The sequence below is a fragment of the Marmota marmota genome, unplaced genomic scaffold (assembly GCF_001458135.2).
Source record: "Marmota marmota marmota unplaced genomic scaffold, marMar, whole genome shotgun sequence".
NCBI classification, from domain to species: Eukaryota; Metazoa; Chordata; class Mammalia; order Rodentia; family Sciuridae; genus Marmota; species Marmota marmota.
The window spans coordinates 1,439,318-1,461,860 of NW_025999891.1; the positions used below are offsets into that span (position 1 = coordinate 1,439,318).

A 22,543-nucleotide genomic window follows, 5' to 3' on the forward strand; every position below is an offset into this window, starting at 1 on the left:
CCCCAGCTCTTTTTTATATTTTATTTTGAGACAGGGTCTCGCTGAGTTGCTGAGGCTGGCTTTGAACTTTCAATCCTCCTGCCTCAGCCTCCCGAGGTGCTGGGATTACAGGCATGCACCACTGTACCTGGCTCCTTTTATTGTTTTTTTTTTTTTTCCTCTGAAGAATTTATCTTTATGTGGTCAAATTTATTAACCTTTTATGACTTCTGAGTTTAGACTGTTCTTATAATTTCCTCCAATGCTATTATAGTTGCATTTTTTTTTATGTTAGGAGTTTGATCCATTGGAAGGCAGGAGGTGGCAGAGTGAGAGGGTAATTCAGTGATAGGACACTTACTTAGCATGTGTGAGGCTCTGGGTTTAATCCCCAGCGCCCCCGCCACCAAAAAAGTTTAATCCATTTGTATTTCCTAGAGAAACACTTCTCATACATTGAGCTAACTTTACCTTTTCTCAGAGGCTACCTACTTGTCCCAATACTTTCATTGAATAATCCCCATCTTTTCTCTAATCATTTGAGACTCTACCTTTGAGGTTATTATTCTTGCCAATTTGATGAGAGGGAGAAAAGTAAGCCTTTTTTGCTTTCGTTTTCATGTGTTCGGCAATCCATATGTAAATTAGCTATTTGTTTTTCATATGTTAACTCTTTGTTTTTCTTATTTAGTGAATTTCTGTTTGCAACAATCACACTCTTTGTTTCTATTTGGTTGTTTGTTTATTTGGCGCTAGGGATCAAATCTAGAGCCATGCACAGGTGAGGAAAGTACTCCACCATTGAGCTGTAACCCAATCCCACCCACACCCTTTGTTAAATGCAGAATTTTGCTTGCAAATATTTTCCTCAGTTTTTTCATTTGCTTTTATTGTTGTTTTCAGTTGAAGCTGTGTCTGATGCTGCTCTCTTCAAAGTGTTGAATATTTATTTCTTCACTTGGTTTTCACAGCTTTGCTCTAAGGTAGTTAAAAATGAACTGAAGCAGCTGGAACACATAAAAACGTAGTGACTTTCCCAATTTCATTCAGTCTTTATTAGTAGAGCCCTTATTATCCAGAAAAAAAAAAAAGTCCTTAGATATGCTAGTTTCCATTTATGCCTTTAACAATTCATTGTTTTGCAGGGAATTTCACATTCAAAGCCTAACACTGAGGACATTTCACTGTGCTATGCTAATCGTTCTGCAGCCCTCTTCCACCTGGGTCAGTATGAAGTGAGTATCAGGATGCCAGGAGCCTCGTGCTTCACTGAAGATGGCCTCCTCTCGGCTTTTTCCTTATACATGAAATCCAGCTATGTTGCAACTCATTAATTGGGAGCACATTAATATCCAAACAAACTTGTCCTTTCTCCTGATTCATTTTACCTATCACACATGACCAGAAAATCTGTGGCACACTCCATAGGGCCATGGACTACAGCCAATAGCTCAGCTGTTCTTAGTGTCAAGCTCAGCTGTACAAAATACATTGCTAATAATACTTCAGGTTCCAAGTGGGTCCCAAGTATTTGCTTGTTCATTTGTTTGTTTTAGATAAGTAAGGAGTGTTTAAAATTATCCCTGCAATAATATAGCTCACCCTAAATAAGCAACAAGAAAATAAAGGTACCCTGAGTACCTGTGAGTGCCTATGAGGTGAGCTTTCTGTGAATGGCTTTCTTCTGATCCTTTAATTGTTGAGAATTGGGTCAGTGGAGTTTTTAAAACAGAAAGTGACCAAAATCAGATTTGTGCTTTAAAAGTCACCTCTGGGACCTCTGAAGTTTATAATAGAAAGTCCTAAGTACAAGCTCTAAAGTACCATTTGGTACATCCATTTCAGAATTCCACAGAAATTCTAGTTATACCCTACAGTTAACAACTACTAGAATAGTCACATGTTCACACTTACTGCCATTCAGACTAAAAGAGAAGAGCAAGAATCTAACTGTAGATCCTAAGCAAGAAAGTCCTGGACAAATGAGGACAGTTATTTTTTAAAAATATTTTTTTAGTTGTTGATGGACCTTTATCTTATTTATTTATATGTGGTGCTGAGAATTGAACCCAATGCCTCACACATGTTAGGCAAGTGCTCTACCACTGAGTCACAACCCCAGCCCAAGGACAATTATTAATAGAACTTGAAAAACATTTAACTCTTTATAACTTTTCTATATTGACTGTTTCTGATTTTCTTTTTCTAATTACTGTTTATTGAGAACATACTATGTTCCAGGCCCTTCTTTCAGCACTTTGGACATATTACTTTATTTCCTCATTAAAACAATCTAGTGAGATATTATCCCTGTTTTTCAGATGAGAAAACTAAGGCATTAAGAAATTATGTTATCTGTGTAAGGTCATGCATAGTCAGTATTTGAACACAGGTTTGTTTGGTTCAAAATTGCCCTCTTAAATTCCCTATAATTCTGTAAGATATTTTCCCTCTTAGAAATAGAAACATTTAAGAGCCAGGTGTGGAGGTGTACACCTGTAATCTCAGCTTCTCCGGAGGCTGGGAGTGAGGAATAACAAATTCAAGACCAGCTTGAGTAATTTAGGAAAACCCTGTCTCAAAATAAAAAGGGCTGGAGATATGACTCAGTGATAGAATATCCCTGAATTCAATGCCCAGTACCACAAAGGATTAAAAAAAGAGCTCTTGGTTATAGTTGTTTCACTTTTTTATAATTCATAACTTTCCTGTAAATTTTTGGAAGGATTTTCAGTTCACATTGAAGAGTAGGGACCAAGGATATCTTGGGATTTTCTTTCTGTTTTCAGATGTGTCTTGAAGACATCATCAGAGCACAGACACATGGATATCCAGAAAGACTGCAACCTAAGATGAATTTGCGTAAGGCTGAATGCCTGGTGACTCTGGGGAAACTTCAGGAAGCAAGTCAAACAGTCAGTGATCTTGAAAGTGACTTTGCTGCCAAACAAACCCTAGCAGCTTCCTCCTTTCAAATTCTGCAGAAAAACCTTCATCGTCTAAAAAAGAAGGTACAAGAAAAGGAAAGTCTCCCAGAGACCTTCCCACCAACTCTAGCCAAAGCCTTTGAGGATATGGACCTAAAGGAAGAGAATGAACAAATTTCCAGTGCGTCGCCATCTGTCAGCTTATGCACAGACCCTTTAAAAGGCCGATGTCTGATCGCCACAAAAGACATTCTCCCAGGAGAACTCCTGGTGAAGGAGGATGCTTTTGTGAGTGTCCTTAACCCAGGAGAAATGCCACATCACAGCCTAGAGAACAAGTGGGACACCAAAATTGCCATTGGGGACCTCTACTGTCACCGATGTCTGAAGCACACTTTGGCTACTGTTCCCTGTGATGGGTGCAGCTATGCCAAGTATTGCAGTCAAGAGTGTATGCAGCAGGCCTGGGAGTTCTACCACAGTGTAGAGTGTCCCCTGGGGGCGCTGCTTCTCACCCTGGGTGTCTTTTGCCACGTAGCCCTGAGGTTGACTCTTCTGACCAGATTTGAGGATGTTGGCAAAGTCACAAGTAAGCTTCGTGATGAAATTAGTAACAACATCTCTTTCCCTAAAAGCAAGAATCTGGTCAAGATGCTCAATTACGACCAGGAGGAAAATGAGGAAAATGACAAAGTAGTTAAGACCCCAATTCCCGGATGCGATATTAGTGGGAAGTATGAAAATAATTATAATGCTGTCTTCAACCTCTTGCCTCATACTGAAAACCATAGTCCAGAACACAAATTCCTTTGTGCTCTAAGTGTCTCTGCACTGTGCAAGGAACTCGAGGCAGCCAGCTCCCGGGTCCTTGCCACAGGTCTGAATTCCTCTAAGCTGAAAGCCACTGTGACTCCTGAGTTGTGTGCAGATTTGAATATTTGGGGCGTGGCCATGCTGCGACACATGTTACAGCTGCAGTGTAATGCTCAGGCCATAACCACCCTACAGCACACAGGTAAGGCGGGAATCTCTTTTTTGGCCTTACTGTTGTTTTTGTAGCTGATGTTTGGGGTGGGGGGAGAACTATAAAGGAAAACAAACCTTCAAACAAATCAGTGACCTAGTGAGCAAACACAGCTGTCTTGTCTTATCATTATTATGCCGTAGAGAAGCCATGTGACTGTAACAAATTATTTTATCCTACCGTGCTTCAGCCTTCCCATCTGTAAAATGCATAGTTCATCTAGCCTAACTACAGAGTTGTGTATGTACACACACAAAAATCATTTAAAAAGTTAAAATGTGTGTTACTGAGATATTTTGATTTTAAAGGAAAACTCTCAAATAGTAATAACAAGTTTGTCAGAAGGATACACCCACAGAAAAAGCTAAATAGCAGGAAAGGCAAAAACAATAGTGAGGGGCTGGGGATGTGGCTCAAGCGGTATCGCGCTTGCCTGGCATGCGTGCGGCCCGGGTTCGATCCTCAGCACCACATACAGACAAAGATGTTGTGTCCGCCAAATACTAAAAAATAAATATTAAAATTCTCTCTCTCTCTCTCTCTCTCTCTCTCTCTCTCTCCCTCTCTCTCACTCTTTCTTAAAAAAAAAAAAAAAACAATAGTGAAACGAGACTGCATAAGGATAGGGTCTGACCAGGAGCAGTAGAGGATGCCTATAATCCTTGTGACTCAGGAGGCTGAGGCAGGAGGATTGCAAATTTGAGGCTAGTCTCAGCAATTTATTAATGACCCTAAGCAACTTAGCAAGACACTGTCTCAAAATAAAAAAGACTGGGGAATGTAGGCTCAGTGGTAAAGTACCCTGGGTTAAATCCTTAGTACCAAAACAAAACAATAAAAACAGAGAATCCTTCCCAGCACAGCTTTTCACACTAGACTACACCATGAACTATTGGCCACCCTACAAATGGCCTGTCTATGGCCTGTCTATGGTCAGGTGGTCAGCCATCCAAGGACTACCTCTAGACACTGACGAGCCAGCCTAGCACTGCTTATCTGAACTAGGTTCTATAGCCAAAGATTTGTAAGCTAGATAAGGAGGTTGAATGTGCCCATAATCGTGAGTGAATCTCAAGTATGACTGTATTGACAACAGATCACAATTAATAGAAAGTAAATGACATTTGTAATATTTCTATTGTATTATTTCCATAGAAGAAAATGTGTTTTAATTCTATCAGTTTATCACTTAACTTTTCCAGTTAATTCATTGAAAGGGAAGAAATTAGATGTTAGCTAAACCTAAGATTTATAAACAGATTAATAGTCAAGGTAGTTTAACTAAACCATATATATTTAGCTCTTCTGATTTTTCATACTAGGTAATTTAGAATTTATCAGCATTTTAGTATGTATTTTATGTTTAATTTTAATTTAGTTACCAAGTTATATGGTATATAGATACCCACTAGAAATGTTTTGGGACCTGATACTCTTTCCTATCCAGAAGCACATGGAACATCCAAAACTAGCACTAGCCTGGTGCCATTGTATTACTGAAGGCACTTCAAAAGAGTCTGTTTTCTGCTTTGCCTTCTTTTGCTTAAATAGAATCAAAATAAAATAAAATGGACTGGGGCTGGGGTTGTGACTCAGTGTAGAGCGTTTGCCTAGCATGTGTTCTATTGTCAGCACCACATATAAATAAATAAAGGTCCATCAATAGCTAATAAAAATATTTAAAAAATAAAATTGACTGGGGATGAAGCTCTGTAGTAGAGTGCTTGCCTAGCATGCATGAGGCCATGGATTATCCCCAGTACCAGGGGGGGAAATATGGATTGTATACCTTTCCTATCATTTTATGTGCAGATTTGAATATTTGGGGCGTGGCCATTTTAGAGGGAAATTTTTTTTTTTTTAACCTCACAGTGGGGCTGGGGTTGTGGCTCAATGGTAGAGTACTCACCTAACATGCTTGAGGCACCTCATAAATGTAAAATAAAGATATTGTGTCCACTTAAAAGTAAAAAATAAATATTTTTTAAAAAATTAAAAATAAAAACCTCACAGAGCAAAAGATAATAAAAATGAGTTTATAATAGTAAATATAAACTGGCTAAACACCTATTAAAGGAGTCTTTTCAGGATAGATTAAAAAATTAAAATTCAACTATATTCTGTTTCCAAAAGTGACTCCTATAGCAAAATGACAGGGTGTTTGGAGAAGACATATAAGGAATCACAAGTAAATCATGGCATTGGTATTATTACAAAATAATAGAACTCAAGGTAAGATACACAGTAAAACAAAGAAAGCATTTTATTTTTATAAAAGAGGCTCTCCACACTGAAATATATCATCAGCCTTAGCTCTCAGAAACATATCTATAAAACAAAAATGGTTAGGTATACAAGGAGAAGATTGTTTCCATTGTTGTGAAAAAATTTAATGTACCACTCTGACTTTGACTGATCAAATATATTAAGGATCTAGAAACCAAGATAAAAATAATAAGCTAGGGGATTTAGTAGATATCTATCTATCTTTCTAAGCTTGTATCTCATAGATCAGAAGTCACAAACTTTCTATAAACGGCCAGATAGTAAACATTTTAGGTTTTAGTGGCAGTATGGTCTCTGTTGCAGCTTTTCACCTCACAAACAGCCATGAACAAAACGCAAATGAATGAGAAATTTGAATTTTTGAAATTTTTCACATTTTAGAAGAATCGTTCTTTTGTATTTCTTTTTCCCAACCACTTAAAAATGTAAAATCCAGGGCTGGGGTTGTGGCTCAGTGGTAGAGTGCTCACCTAGCATGTACAAGGCCCTGGGTTCTATCCTCAGCACCACATAAAAATAAATAAACAAAATAAAGGTATTTTGTCCAACTACAACTAAAAAATAAATGCTAAAAAAAAAAAAAAAATGTAAAAACCAGCCAGGCATGGTGGCACACATCTGTAATCCCAGCAGCTCGGGAGGTTGAGACAGGAAGATCAGAAGTTCAAAGCCAGCCCCAGCAAAATCGAGGTGCTAAGCAACTCAGTGAGACCCTGTCTCTAAAATACAAAATAGGGCTGGAGACATGGCTCAGTGGTTGAGTGCCCCTGAGTTCAATCCCTGGTACCCAAAGATAAAAAAATGTAAAAGCCATTCTTAGACCAAAGATTTCAGTTTATAGATTCTTGATATGGACAAAGGTCTGGCAAATCCAATTAAGAAATCTGTTTGGGGGAGGGAAGGCCACAAAATTTGAACAATAAAGGAGATATTTTATAAATTCAAATGTGAAAAACTTTGATGCCAGGTACAGTTACACATGCCTATAGACTAAAGCCACTCAGGAGGCTGATGCAGGAGGATTGCTTGAGCCCAAGAGTTTCAGGCTAGCCTGGGCAATATAGTAAGACCCTATCTTGGGCTGGGGTTGTAGCTCAGTGGTAGAGCGCTGGCCTAGCACGTGTGAGGCCCTGGGTTCAATCCTTAGCACCACATAAAGAAATAAATAAGTAAAATAAAGGTATTGTGTTCAACTACAACTAAAAAATAAATATTAAAAAAAGACCCTATCTCCTTAAAAAATAAGTTAAAGTAAATAAATAACAGAATTTTAGGCTATTCATTTTGTAAATATTAAGTAGACAGCTTGCTTTTTTTGTTTTGTTTTAAGACAGGGTCTTGCTAAGTTGTGAGGGGCTTGCTAAATTGTTGAGGCTAGCCTTGACCTTGCAATCCTCCTGCCTCAGCCTCAAGAATCCCTGTAATTATAGCATGCACCACCAAGTGTGGCACCAAAAAAAAAAAAAAAATTTTAAGGAACATACTTAACTATAATTTTTTCTTTCAATAAATTTTTATTGTGCATAAAAATTAGACCATAATTTTGAAAAAAGTTATCTTAAGAACAGATTGTTTCTGTGGTATATAAACTATTCCAGAGAATGGGGAAACCTAGCCCTCTTTCACTTGTGAATATAGCTGTTAAGACCATAAATAGGGGGCTGGGGTTTGGCACAGTGGTGGAGTGCTTGCCTCCCATGTGTGAGGCACTGGGTTTGATCCTCAGCACCACATAAAAAAATAAATAAAATAAAGTGATTGTCCACACAATGAGTGGCAAATATCTTAAAAAAAAACATGAATAAATCACTCCCATATCACATCCTGCAGTTGATTAAAGGAATAATAATAACTGACCATGTAAGGTTTCTCCCAAAAGTGTGAAGGGATCTAAAAGGATTGGATAAACAGACATGCCATCTTCTTATTGAAAAGACTGTAAAGGTGGCAGTTTCCCTGCATTAACCTAATCATCTTAATGCAATTTCAAACAGAATCAAAATTGGGCTTTTCTTGGAACTTGACAGCATTCTAAAGTTCTTCATGAATGAGTGAGCAATACTATAGGTGGCTGTTTTTATTTGAACACTGAAGGGTCTTGATAATATCAGATTGTATGCCAGCATTAAAGCTACAGTAATTGAAAGCAATATGGAACAGATGGTAGCCCCCAAATAAGTATTAGATTCTTCAAATCATCAAAAAGTTAAATATTTAGACATGGTGCAGTGGCACACTCCTGTAATCCCAGCAACTCAGGAAGGTGAGACAGGAGGACTATAAGTTCAAGGCTAGCCTCAGCAACTTAGCAAGGCCCTAAGCAATTTAGTGACCCTATCTCAAAATAAAAAATAAAAAGAGGGGCTGCGGTTGTGGCTCAGTGGTAGAGCTCTTGCCTAGTAAGGGAGGCACTGGGTTCAATCCTCAGCATTACATAAAAAAATAAATAAATAAAATAAAGGTATTGTGTCCATCTACAACTAAAAAATAAGTGTTTTTTTTTTAAAAAATGAGGCTCTGAGCGTGTATCTCTCAAATCACCATGATGGTTTGATCCTAGAGTGGGGGTGGGGGATATCATAAAGGGTGAAGAAGATAAAGGATAACCTGGTGTGGTGGTGCAGGCATGTAATCTCTGCTACTTGGGAGGCTAAAGCAGGAGAATTGGGAGTATTAAGCCAACCTGGACAACAGAGAGAGAGAGAGCCTGTCTATTAATTAATTAATTAAGGTGAAGGATGCAGGTGAAAGAGGCCTTCAAGGAATGAAAATGTTGAACTGGGATATGAAAGACCTGGTTCTTGAACTCTTCTGTGTCTCAGGGCACTTATATATAATGAGAGAACTCAGTGAGCCTCAAAGTCTCTGGGGAAGATTATTTACAAAGATAACCACAACTATTTCTCCCATCTCTGTTTGCCACTTTGTAGCTTGACATTACTTTTGTCTCATCAAGAAGTGGAATATTGGGCTGGGGATGTGGCTCAAGCCGTAGCGCGCTCGACTGGCATGCGTGCGGCCCGGGTTCGATCCTCAGCACCACATACAAAAAAAAAAAAAAAAAAAAAAAAAGATGTTCCCAGCTACTCAGGAGGCTGAGGCAGTTTAAGTTTAAGGCCAGTCTGTGCAACTTAATGAGACCCCATCTCAAAATAAAACTTAAGAAAGGACTGGAGTTGTTACTTAGTGGTAGAGCACTTGGCTTGCATAAGTGAGGTCTTAGGTTCAATTCTCAGTTTATAACAAAAAAAAAAAAAAANCTATCACTATTTCAAAGCCAGCCTCAGCAACTTAGCGAGGCCCTCAGCAACTCAGTGAGACCCTGTCTCAAAATAAAATATAAAAAAGGGCTGGGGATGTAGGTCAGTGGTAAAGTACCCCTGGGTTCAATACCTGGTAAAAAAAAAAAAAAAATCATGCATACACCTCGAAAGAAGACTGAGAAAATACATCAAAATGTTATACCTGTCCAACAGTATCTCTAACTTTCAAGGGGTTTGTTTTGTTTGAAGCACTGGAGATTGAACCCAGGGGATAGCTACATCTCAACCCTTTTGGTTATTTTTGTTATTTTTTGAGAGGATCTCACTAAGTTACCCAGGCTGGCCTTGAACTTGCCATCCTCTTGACTCAGCCTTCAGAGTGACTGGAATTACAGGCATGCATCATAAACAATTTTAGGTTTTAAATTTTTTTTCTGACTGCCATGTATTTCTTTTGTAATTTAATTGTTTTTTTAATATCTTTTTTTATTGTTGTTTATGTTTTATATGGTGATGGGGATTGAACTCAGGGCCTAATGCTTGCTAGGCAGGTGCTTTACCACTGAGCTACTCCCCAGCCCCTTAATTAGTTTTTTATAACAAAAATAATCCAAATGCTAAGAACTTTTTTTAATATGAGCATTTTAAGGCATTTGATACATTTTGCAAATTTGCCCTCCAGGTAAGTTGTATCAGTTACATGCCCACCAGCAATGTTCACTTTCATTTTTTTAATTCAATCTAATTCTGTTTTAGTCTGCTCATATTTCTAATCTTGTTATATCCCTCTTTATTATTTCTTTGGGGTTCCAACACCTCCCAGTTTAGTGTTCTCATTGAATTTCATTAGCAGCTGTTTCATTAGTAGCACAGAAGAAGGATTAAAGTGTTAACTAGGATAGACTTTGACAAAAACCTATAAAAATGTACATTATTATCTTTTCATAAATCCTTTTTAATCAAAGCTCCTTGGAAACCTCTCTCTGGTGCCCATCTCAAGGGCTAGAACTGGCCACCGATGACATCCTAGACTTTGACACAGGTGTGCGTGGTTCTGTCTCAGTGGCACAGCCAGAGTGCATCTGGATTCATGTCAAAACAAAGCTTACTAAAGCCACAAGTAGCTTCACATCACTTCACTGCCCTTTGCTTTTACTCTTCAACAACCTAGAAATCTACTTTTAGTTTGGGTCCTTGATTACTTGACTCACATTTCTGGTTTTACAAGATGTGGACCAGAGTAGATACAGTCTGCAAGTATTGTGAATGAATTTTTTTTTTTTAACTTAAATTTCGTTTTAAATGCATTAGGGATATTAGCAAGACAACCTTTGTAAAGAATCACTCCCTCTTTGTTTTTTTTTTTTTTTTAAGTACAAAATGTCACACATTAAATTTGCTTGATAAGGCACTTACATATTCTCACTTTCTATTATCTCTACTAATAGATGACTAATGCAAAATATTGAGCAATTTTTAAAAATCAATACTTAATTTTTTAGAAATAATTAGAGAGACATTCAACTCTGACATAAGCACCCCACTCAGTTCCTGGGCCTACTTCTACTAGAGGATAATCTATAAATAATTCACAGAGCTGACATTATTACTCACTGTATTGTGATCATTTTTTCTGGGAAAATTTTAGCAACTGTTCTAATATGGATTGCCAGTTATCAGTAGTTGGGAATGCAAGTCAACTTTTAATTATGCCGAGGCTGATTATTCAGACTCCAAATTGTTCATGCCCTGCACTGCTCCTTCCTGCTGCCTACCTTTTAGCATTTTCACTGCTCATTAGCACATACTCCAGAAGGTAGACATCGGACAAACGGGGAGGAGGGAGGAGAGGAAACTAAAATTAGTCAAGCACTTAGGAGAAGTTCTGATGAAAGGTTTTAATACAATTTGTAGAATTATTGACTAAAATCAAGGCATTTGGATTCCCTGTGAATTGTATTTACTTGTTCTATTCTTGTCCCCCATAGCAACAGATAATAGAATTGTCTGCAGAGAGACTACATAATTCCTGTATTTAATGTTTTCCTTTATAGAACATTTTCACATGATGGTTCATGATATTTTCTATATTCATTACATTTATATTTAGAATATTTATTTCCTTGTTAATGGTTTGTTGAGATTCCTAGCATATGCACAGTAATATCACAATTATCTAATGGCTTTCTAGTTTTCTAGAAAACTAAATGTTTTCCTTTAGGTATTAGTATCTTTCATGTTTCAACCAGATTGTTGGAAATATGATCTTTCCCATGCTTACACTGAGGCTTCTGAACATAACTTAAGCCTTTCGGGATGGCTATAACATATGTACTCCTGGGATATGTGTGGCTATTACAAAATCCTATGCACATGTGCTATCTATCTAGGAGCCTCTGGTTAGGTGAAATATTACAAGTGTGATAAAAATTGAGGGGTGCTGAGCACACCTGTAATCCCAGTGACTCAGGAGGCTGAGGCAGGAAGATTGCAAGTTAGAGGCTAGCCTCTGCAATTTAATGAGACACTCAGCAACTTAGCAAGATCCTGTCTCAAAATTAAAAAATAAAAAGGGCTGAGGATGTAGCTCAGAGAAAATGTGCTCCTGGGTTCAGTCCCTACTGAATCAATCAATCTGGAGTGGTACTAGTGTTGTGGGGTTTTTTTGTTTTGTTTTGTTTTTTAATACCAAGAATTTAATCTGGGGCACTTTACCACTGAGCCACATCCCCTCCCTTTTTTATTTTGAGACAGGTTCTTGCTAAATTACTTAGGTCTTTGGGATGGGGCCAGGGTTCAGTGGGAGAGCGCTCACCTGGCATGCATGAGGCACTAGGTTCGATCCTCAGTACCACATAAAAATAAAATAAAGCCGGGAGTGGTGGTGCACACTTGTAATCCCAGCAGCTCAGGAGGCTGAGACAGGAGGATTGAAAGTTCGAAGCCAGCCTCAGCAATGGCAAGGCACTTAGCAACTCAGTAAGACTCTAAAAAAAAAATACAAAATAGGGCTGGGGATATGGCTCAGTAGTTGAGTGCTCCTGAGTTTAATCCCCTGTACCCAAAAAAAAAAAAAAAAAATTCAGAAAATACAATAAAGATATTGTGTCCATCTGCAATTTAAAGAAAATTATTAAAAATATTACTGAGGTCCTTGCTAGGCTGCTGAGGCTGACCTCAAATTTACAATCCTCCTGCCTCAACCTCCCAAGTAACTGGGATACAGATGTTCACCACCATACCCAGTGGTACTAGTGTTGCTGTACTGGTGTTTTTGCCCTAAAGCTATTATTCTTATGTGAATTTTCTTTCTCCATTTTCATTCTGTCACCTGTCTCCTTTTCATTGTCAGAAAAACCTGCCTCTTATAGTCTGCTGGTATTAGTTCCCTGCTTCTGAACTTTTGTGGCCTTAGAAACTACATAACCAAATCAAGTAGCACTGTGTCCAAAGTGAAAGCAAATAGCTGTTACAGTTTGGGTCTTAAATGTCCCCCACAGGCCCATATGCTAAGGCTTGGTTACCAGGCTGTGGCACTATTGGGAGGTGGTAGAACTGTTAGGAAGTAGGACCTAGTGGAAGGAAATTAAGTTATTGAGGGTGTTCCCTTGAGGAGATCCTAGGACCCCACCCTGTTCCCCATTTCTGGCCACCGTGAGATGAGAAGCTGCTTCTGCCGTGCATTCCCAGTATGAAGCACTGTATCACCACAGGCCCAAAGCTGCAGGGCCAGGCAAGCATGGACTGCACCCTCTGAAGCAATGAACCAAAATAAACTTCTCCTCTCTTGAAGTTGATTTTCTCAGGTCACAGAGACAGAAATCTAACACATTGGCCAGCACATGAGCCGAACAACTCGAATGTGAACATAAGTTCAAGAGCTTTGGTGCAGAGCAGGCTCACTACAGGAGGCCTTTTTCTTTCTTCCTGATTTTCAATCATATAGTTAAGTTGCTGGTCAATTGGGCGGCAAAGAGATTATTTGGAGCATGAGACTGTCTTCAGTAAAGCTAGCACAGAGAGTCAGCTTCCATAAAAACTTCTAACTGGTTTCCCATAAAAGTGGGACAAAGGACAGGATGGAGAAGAGAGTGTAAAAAATATGAATTTTTTGTTTTGTACTGGGGATTGAACCCAGGTTACTCTATCACGTGACTTTTCTACCACTGAGCTACATCCCAAACCTTTTCTGGCAGGTGGCGGGGGGGTACCGGGAATTGAACTCAGTGGCACTCCACTACTGAGCTACATTCCCAGCCCTATTTTGTGTGTGTGTGTGGGGGGGGTTGTTTGTTTGTTTGGTACCAGGGATTGAACCCAGGGGCACTTAACCACTGAGCCACATCCCTAGCCCTTTTTTATAGTCTGTTAGACAGGGTCTCACTGAGTTGCTTAGGGCCATACTAAGTTGCAGAGGCTGGCTTTGAACTTTTTTTTTTTTTAGATGTTGATGGACCTTTATTTTATTCACTTATTTATATGGGGTGCTGAGAATCGAACCCAGTGCCTCACACATGCTAAGCAAGTGCTCTACCACTGAGACACAACCCCAGCCCTGGCTTTGAACTCTTCATCCTCCTGTCTCAACCTCCCAAGTTGCTGGGACTATAGGCATGTGCCATGGCACCCAGTCCTTTTTTTTTTTTTTTTGAGATCGGTTCTTGCTAAGATGCCGAGACTGGCCTTGAACTTTGCAATCCTGCTGCTTCAGCCTCCCAAGTTATTGGATTTACAGGCAAATTTCTATACACAGCAGAAATATTGATTTTTTTTTTATATACACTTAAGCCTACTTAAATATATAAAGTTCAGAATGGTAGCTAGGCCACTTGTTCTGTTAATCATCCAAGGACCTGTTAAACAAAAGCACTTAGACTTTGGGAAATAATCCCAACACGTACTCTAGTTTCTGTGTCCTTGTGAATGTTATGAAACTGTCTAGAAGGCTCTCTACTGATAATGCCTTTTTTATTATTTTTTTTTATAAATTCCAATCTTGGGGTTTTTGTGCATGTGGTGTAGAGACACAATGGCTATGTTCCAGGATTCCAGTGGACTTTTCATGTGTTCGTTCACTTTGCTTCCTGGGGACCAGAATTTGCTGTGAGTCATGTTCCATCCAATTTATATTGTATCTGACTGTGGAGCCATGACTCAGATGGGCTTCAGGCCCAGCTGCCTAGCTCATCAGAAGAATGGCTGATGAGGCTAGGACTTATGTTCTGATACATTTTTCCTTCTGCCTATTGCACTTTCAGGATCTAAAGAGAGCATCATTGCCAATAGCAGGCAAGTACGCCTTGCCACAGGTATCTTCCCTGTTGTCAGCCTCCTGAACCACTCCTGCAGCCCCAACACCAGCATGTCCTTCACCAGCACCGTCGCCACCATTCGGGCAGCACAAAGGATTAGAAAAGGGCAAGAGATTCTCCACTGCTATGGTGAGCCAGCCCTCCTCACCATTGTCTTGCCCTTCACCAACTGAAAGGACGAGGTGCAGAGGAATGAGCAAGTCAATGGGCAGGTGCCTTCCCCTGTCCAGTGTTTGTTTCCTGGAAAAGGCATCCACAGGCCAGGGGCAATAAAGAAAAGAAAAAAGGTCTTCTTATCATAGTACGAAACCATATCATAACGAAGCTATCGTGTCATTCACTTAATCCCTAAAAGCCTCCGATACTGAAAAGGGGCTAGAAGCACCTTCTCAGCTTCTTTTTCTTCCTGTCCCAGCAACTTGGAAGCTTATTTATTTCAGTAGCCAGTTTTACAAATGTTTGAGTAATGCTCATTTGTCATAGTGAATGATTGTCCAGCCCCTCAGCTCTGCTAAAGGCTTTTAAGTGGTGTTGAACTCTCTTGCTTTAAGTCTCAGCCGAGGGTGATCTCTCTCCAGGACCTCACCAGAACCGGATGGGTGTTGCTGAAAGGCAGCAGAAGCTGAGGTCTCAGTACTTCTTTGACTGCAGTTGTCCAGCCTGCCACACTGAGGAGCTCAGAACAGCTGCAGGGCCCAGGTGGGAAGCATTCTGTTGTAACAGTTGCAGAACAATCATGCAGGTAAATCTCTCTTCTCCCTTCTCCATTGTTCTGAGCCCAAAGGTCATCAAACTTTAGGAGGAAGCCTAGGGGGCTTATGGGTCCTGAGAGCAATAATATCAACTCTGTTTAACACAACAGAAAACTCACACATGGGTTTTTCCCTCCAAAGGAACCACAGGGAAAGGTTGGAGTTAGTGATGTTTCTCTTGCAAATGACAGAAAATCCCATCTAAACTGATTTAAGGAGGGAAAAAAGACAACAAATTTATTTGCTCAAGTAAATCATTGTGAAGTCCCAGGGCAGTAGTGCATGCCTATAATCCCAGAAGTTTGGGAGTCTGAGGAAGGAAAATCGCAAGATTGAGGCCAGCCTGGACAATTTAGACCCTATCTCAAATTAAAATATATAATAATAATAGGAATGGAGCTTAGTGGTAGAGCACCCCTGAGTTCAATCCTCAGTACCATTTAAAAAAAAAAATCCTCCGGTAAGGCTACTTTAGATTCATTTTGATTCAGAGGCTCAAATAATGTCACCAGGACCCTATTTTTCTGCTTGCCTCTTTCAGCTCCATTCCCTCTGTGCTGGCCCCCTCCTCAGACAGACTTCCCTGTCACCATGCAAGAACATCCAGCAGCTCAGTCTCCTTATCCTCCCTGCCCAGGAGGATGAAAATGTGTGCCATTCCAACATAGTCTAGACAGAAAGTCCTATTGTGTCATTGACCAATGACTGTGGCTGAAGGAAAATCAGAGCCCATAGTTGTCCTCCAGCCATTTGGGCCAGAGGAATGGGCCACATCGGAGCCACATGACCAACACCTCAGCTATGGGATACTAGGGAAGGAATTAGGAGGATTTCCAGGAGAAATTGGATTGCTCTTGATGGCATAGATATTGGCATCTTTAACACAGCAAATGCCCACCTATAGGTTTTATCCTCTGCCAGAGGAAACAATGTTCTTCTTAGGAAGTAGAATACAGAGCTAATTATTTGGAAATCTGGAATTGCAAACCTAAGGTCAAATCCTTTTCTTTTTTTGTTTGTGCTGGGGATGGAACCCAGGGCCTTGTGCATTTGCTAGACAAGTGCTCTACCCCGACCTATACCCCGACCTTTTTTTTTTTTTAATATATATTTTATTTTGAGACAGTCTTCCTAGGTTGCCCAGGCTAGCTTCAAACTTGAATCCTCTTACCTCAACCTCCTGAGTAGGTGGGACTATAGGCTTGTACCACCCAGCTCTTTTGGCTTTTCTTAATAACCACTAGAAATGTGTTTGTCATTCAAAGGTCTGGCCCCAAAGAGAGGTAAGAGAGGGGTGCTGAGATGGAAAGAAATTGTGAACTATTCTGGAACAGTTCTGTTCCAAAAATGAAATCTCAGGATTAGATCAGCTACTGCTTTCATTGGAGTAGCTGCTATCAGATGAAATTCAGTCAGGCTTTGATCCTGATGTATTATTGCAGGAATCTCTTTTCCCCATCATGTCAGTGATCCTATAATGTAAGCACATGCAATATTAATAACTGACTCCGCTAAAGGAATAAAGACAGTGCTGACTTCCACAGGGAGATGATGTGCTGAGCTGTGGCAACAGATCTTGTACAGAATCTGTCAGCAGGGATCACCTGGTCTCTCGGTTACAAGACCTTCAGCAGCAGGTTGGGATGGCCCAGAAGCTTCTCAGAAGTGGTAAGCTAGGTGAGACTGGCTCCCTGCTTTGATCGTCCAGCCCCTTCTCTTTCGTTTATTCTCAAAACATCTTGCACTTGAATATACTCAGGAATGACTGAAGAACTGAATTCAATTATCCCCACACCAGCCACAAGATGGCTATGTAGGCCAGTGAGACTAAACCCTAACCAGCTCAGACTGGTGTCCTTGAAAAAGTTCCAGATGGTTCAAGCTGTTGTTGTCTTAGGCATCAGATAGCTAAGTTACAACTATCTGAACTTATCCTGACCGCTGAAGGGTTATCTCTGACTTCCATGAGCTTTATGCAATTCCAAAAATTCAGTGTCATTTATTTTAACTCCACAGCCTTAATGACCTAACTTCCTTTGAAGGTTGTTCTGCCCTCATAAGGGCCTGTCTCTTCTAGAGAGCAGTGAGGCATGTGCCCAGTGGAGACAAGAATCCTGTTCTTGAACCAGGGTATGGCTCAGTGGTAGAGTGCTTGCCTAGCATGCATGAGGCCCTGGGTTTGATCTTCAGCATCACCAAAAAAAAAAAAAAAAAATGAAGAAGAAGAAGAGGGGAAGAAAAATAGAAAGGAAAGAATCCTCTCTTCAGAAAAGTAGTTATTGGACTCCCCCTTACCCTTTCAAATTAGAGCTTGACCATCATGGAAGAGGTAACAACCCAGGGAAGAAGGGGGAGTTTCCACATTCAGTCTAATGTATACAGAACTTGAGACCTAGATTCTCATTTCCAGGACTGGGTCTGTGTCCATAGTGAGGCTTTTCCCCCCCTCAATTAACAGAGAAAGCCATTCAGCAGTTGTTGAGATGCCAGCAAGATGCAGAGAGCTTCCTGTCAATTGAGCACACCATGGTGGGAGAAATTGAGGATGACTTGGCCCAAGCCTATGCTGCCTTAGGTATGGTGTGTGTTTTCATTTCCAGCATCGTGTGCTTTGTCCTAATCCTCTCCTTTTCTGATTGTTTTTTTCAGTCTTTAAACTGAGGCTGTTCTCCCTTCCATTTGGCTTTCTGTACCCTGGAAATTTATCCAAGTTAACTCTGTTTTTACAGTGCTGGGATTGAACTCATGCATGCTAGGCAAGTGCTCTACCACTGAGCTACATCCCCAGCCCTTGACTATGGATATTTTTTGTGGGTTCTGTTTGTTTGTTTTGTTTTTTGTTTTTGTGCCAGGGATTGAACCCAGGGGTACTTAACCTCTGAGCCACATCCCCAGCCCTTTTTATTTTTTATTTTGAGACAGGTCCTCATTAAGTTGTTGAGGCTGGCTTTGAACTTGCAATCCTTCTGCCTCAGCCTCCCAAGCTGCTGAGGATTACAGGCATGTGCCACCGCACCTGGCAGACTGTGGTCCTTTATAGAAGTAAGATTTTCCTTTTCTCACAGGGGACTGGCAAAAATCAGCTGCCCACCTACAGAAGAGTCTCCGAGTGGTTGAGGCTCGCCATGGGCCATCCAGTGTTGAAATGGGCCATGAACTCTTCAAACTGGCCCAAGTCTTATTCAATGGGTGAGTCTTTCCCTTTTCCTAGTGCTTTGCCAGGATACGTTGTCCTGTTTTTTACTAGGTGCTTCTGTTTATGGGGTTTTTGTTTGTTTGTTTTGTTTTTTTAGTTACATAGGTGGACACAATATCTTTATTTATTTTAATATGATGCTGAGGATTGAACCCAGTACCTCACTTATGGTAGGCAAGTGCTCTGCCTCTGAGCCACATCCCCAGCCCTCTGTGAATGTTTTTTATGATACTTTTAAGCATATTGAAGCTTTCTTCTTTCCTCTTCAGAAAAGATCTTTGCTTTCAGTTATACTGACAAACTTGAAGCTTTAAACTTTCCTCCAGAGAGATACAGGGAAAGCACTTAAATCTGAAGCAAATTTCCCAGGGGGACTTTCTTGGCAGCCCACCACCCACCAGCATAGCATTCCTTCTCATTCCTCTCTGGTTAATCACACCTCCTTCGCTCTTATTTCCAACAACCTCAACTCTAGGGGCTCTGCTTTTTCCCTAGTTTGCATCCTATTCCTTTTAAAGTAGTTGTTTTCAACCAGGAATGATTTTTACCCTCAGACAGTATTTGGTACTGTCTGGAAACAGTTTTGATTGCCATAACTGGGGTTGAGGGGTGCCACTAGCATCTGTTGAGTAGAGGCCAGTGGTACATACGTAAATATATAAGTGGACTGAGAGAATAGCTCAGTTGTAGAGCACTTACCTAGCATTTGTGAGGCCCTGGGTTCAAACTCCAGCACCACACACATACACAAACAAACAAACAAACATTAAGAGTAAGGAGGGCTGGGGTTGAAGCTTAGTAGTACAGCACTTGCCTAGCATGTGTGAGGCACTGGGTTCCATCCTCAGCACCATGTAAAAATAAAATAAATAAAAGTATTGTGTCCATCTACTTTAAAAAAAAAAAGATTAAGGAACAGTAGGGTTGATGAGGTGATGCCTCACCGACTTTCTTTACTGAGATTATTGCAGGGGATTTGATTTCAGTATTTCTGGATGTAATATCTCCAGCCTTAATAATAACTGTCATTGGCGTACATTGGTATGAGAAAGTGTTTGAAGCATATGAAGCTTAAATGTAAGATTGTGAGTCATAGGGTCAAAGACAGAGGAAAGAGTGCAGAGTTTGGTCCGGGTAGACTTGTTTGCCCTAGGATGAACACTGTTTCATAAATATTGCATAAAAATCAGGCACGATAGCACATGCCTACAGTCTCAGCAATTTAGGAGACTGAGACAAAAGGATCACAAACTCAAAGCCAGCCTCACGAATTTAGCGAGGCCCTAAGCAATTTAGTGTCTCAAAATTGAAAATCAAAAGGTCTTGGGATGTGGTTCAGTGGTTAAGTGCCCTTGGGTTCAATAATAATAATGAAAATAATCCTTGCATAAATATCAGATTAGAGCTTTAAATTTACCTGTTTTCTCAGGATTCTGGAGTCTTTCTTTCTTTCTTTCTTTCTTTCTTTCTTTATTTATTTTTTAGTGGTAGATGGACAGAAAACCTTTATTTTACTTATTTATTTTTATGTAGTGCTGAGGATCAAACCCAGTGCTTCACAGGTGCAAGGGCAGCACTCTACCGCTGAGCCACAACCCTGCCCCAAGGATTCTGGAATCTTTATACTTTTAATCATAGCTTTTTTTCCCTCAAGCTTACCTTGCAGTGTATTTGTGAAAGTGTCTTATCCTAGATTATAAGATCCTGGAGGATAGAAATGAACTTAGATGACTTTCTGTCTTTCATAGTATGTGAAAAAGCCTTCAATTAATATTTGCTCGACTGGCTAAACTAACTCCTCTTACCTCCCTTGGTCCAGGTTTGCAGTACCTGAAGCTCTGAACACCATACAAAAGGCAGAAAAAATTCTGTTGGTACACTGTGGCCCTTGGAGTGATGAGATCCAGGAGCTGCAAAAGATGAGATCCTTTTTATTGGACTTGCCACCCATTCCTGCAGGGCCTTTAGGGTAAAGTCCCTAAAGGACTCTGGCCCACTGGAAAGGAATCATGGCAGAGTAAAGAGATTCTTTTGCTGCAGACCTGTCATCAGAGAAGGCAGGATTTGCCCAGCTATCCCATGCCAAGTGTTATGAGGGGCAGGGAGGACACTGCAGTTGGAGAGAGATGCACACCTATTTTGATGAATATGTCTTGAAGTAGTTAATCGCCCTCCAATAAAAAATTCCCAGGCCCCAGAAAAGACTTACAACTAGTATCTAGAGAATCCAAACCCTTTAAAAGGGTTGTAGCTGATCTGCAGGCATCTGGATGTTAGCCTGGGGTTTTGGCTACATTCCATTTCACTCAGTGATGAGAATCTGTTTCCCTGGAACATTCCTATGGTTTCTAGTAGTAATGAAATGTTGCATACCACTCCAGTGGGAACTTCAACTCTTAGTAGTTATACTGTAATTGAAAAATAATTATAAAGCAAGAAACCATCATGGCTTCTTCACCCTAGAGACACAGAATTCCACTTACAGCATCTAGCTTCCTCAAATCCTTTGTTAAAACCAGGGAAGTTTAAATTGTAACATAAAAAAATAAATATGGGGCCATTTTATTGTTGGACAGTTTCTTCCTGTAATGGCAACTCTGTATTGTGTTTTACCAGTCCTTATTCCCCGGCTTTGAATCCTTTTGGGAAACTCACTAACCAAACACTAATAAAATCAAACTCATAGGAATGACTTGATAACACATGTGCCTCTTTTTTGAGTTCTACCTGTTAGCAATTTGAAAAGAGACTACTTATTTCTACCAAACCTCCACAAGCTGACAAATGAAATACAGATTGTGTGAGTACCTGGAAGGAAGATGGAGGACTTCAAAAAATGCTGAGAGGGCCCTGAGGATGTAGTTCAGTGGTAGAGTGCATGAGACCCTGAGTTTGATCCCCAATGCCACCAAAAGAGAAGTTGTGAGGATGTGTGGATGTTGCTTTTTGTAGTTTCAAACCCAAGAAATGGAAGATAGGGATGGCATTCCATGAGGATATGTAGCAATAATCCAGACCCCATCCCAATCGAGACTGTGGGAGTCTTTAGGTCTGAACCCTGCTGCTGTATCACTACTGGTGACCAAGTGGTTCAGATGAGTTAGTGGGAAGGAAGGCCAGGCCAACTCTACTTTTGAAGGCTTACCTACCCTGGCCATGCCCAAGAAGCACCCATCAGTTGCCATGGCATTATAGTCAGGAAATGAATAGTCCTAAGCTGGTGGCAGCTTTCAAAAAACTGAATATTTAACATACAGGTTAGCATTCAAACACTTGTTGAATGGAAATCAGGCAGAATGTAGTTTCTCCTCTAATAACTCACTGTGGCAAAGGAGTAGCCAATAGATTTTTTGCTAGGGATTTTTCAAGAAAAAAAATTTTAGACAATTGCAGGCAATTTCTGTAGTTATTCCATTCCAAACATTTAGCATGTTTCATGTTCCTAAAGAAGGCTCTCTTGTACTTTGTAATACAGGTGTACTTCCTTAAAGGATACATTTATGACTAGGGTTGTGGCTCAGTGGCAGAGCGATTGCCTTGAACATATGAGGCACTGGGTTTGATCCCCGGCACCACATAAAAATAAAGAATTTGTGACCATGTATAACTAAAAAATATATTTTAAAAGATTTGTTTTTAAAAAAAAGGATACAGGGACTGGGGCTGTAGCTCAGAGGTAAAGTGCTTGCCTCTTATGTGTGGGGCACTGGGTTCGATCCTCAGCACCACATAAAAATAAATAAAGATACTGTATGTTCATCTACAACTAAATAATTTTTTTTTAAAAAGGATACATTTAGAATT

General features: G+C 40.1%; 1 protein-coding gene across 10 annotated transcripts in view; it reads left to right on the forward strand.

Annotated features, from left to right (window-relative positions):
* Positions 1-21,439, forward strand: part of Smyd4 (SET and MYND domain containing 4) — a 39,156-nt gene extending 17,717 nt beyond the window's left edge. For 4 of the 10 annotated variants that reach the window (XM_048793078.1, XM_015501001.2, XM_015501002.2 and 1 more), the window contains 8 exons: positions 1,125-1,214; positions 2,769-3,921; positions 14,738-14,920; positions 15,370-15,533; positions 17,088-17,220; positions 18,002-18,118; positions 18,609-18,732; positions 20,559-21,439. In XM_048793078.1, the coding sequence (XP_048649035.1) occupies positions 1,125-1,214; positions 2,769-3,921; positions 14,738-14,920; positions 15,370-15,533; positions 17,088-17,220; positions 18,002-18,118; positions 18,609-18,732; positions 20,559-20,712 (2,118 nt within the window). In that variant the 3' untranslated portion in view covers positions 20,713-21,439. The remainder of the gene's footprint in view (positions 1-1,124; positions 1,215-2,768; positions 3,922-14,737; positions 14,921-15,369; positions 15,534-17,087; positions 17,221-18,001; positions 18,119-18,608; positions 18,733-20,558) is intronic. The other 6 variants (XM_048793095.1, XM_048793103.1, XM_048793108.1 and 3 more) reach the window with 4 other exon arrangements.
* Positions 21,440-22,543: the final 1,104 nt, after the last annotated feature.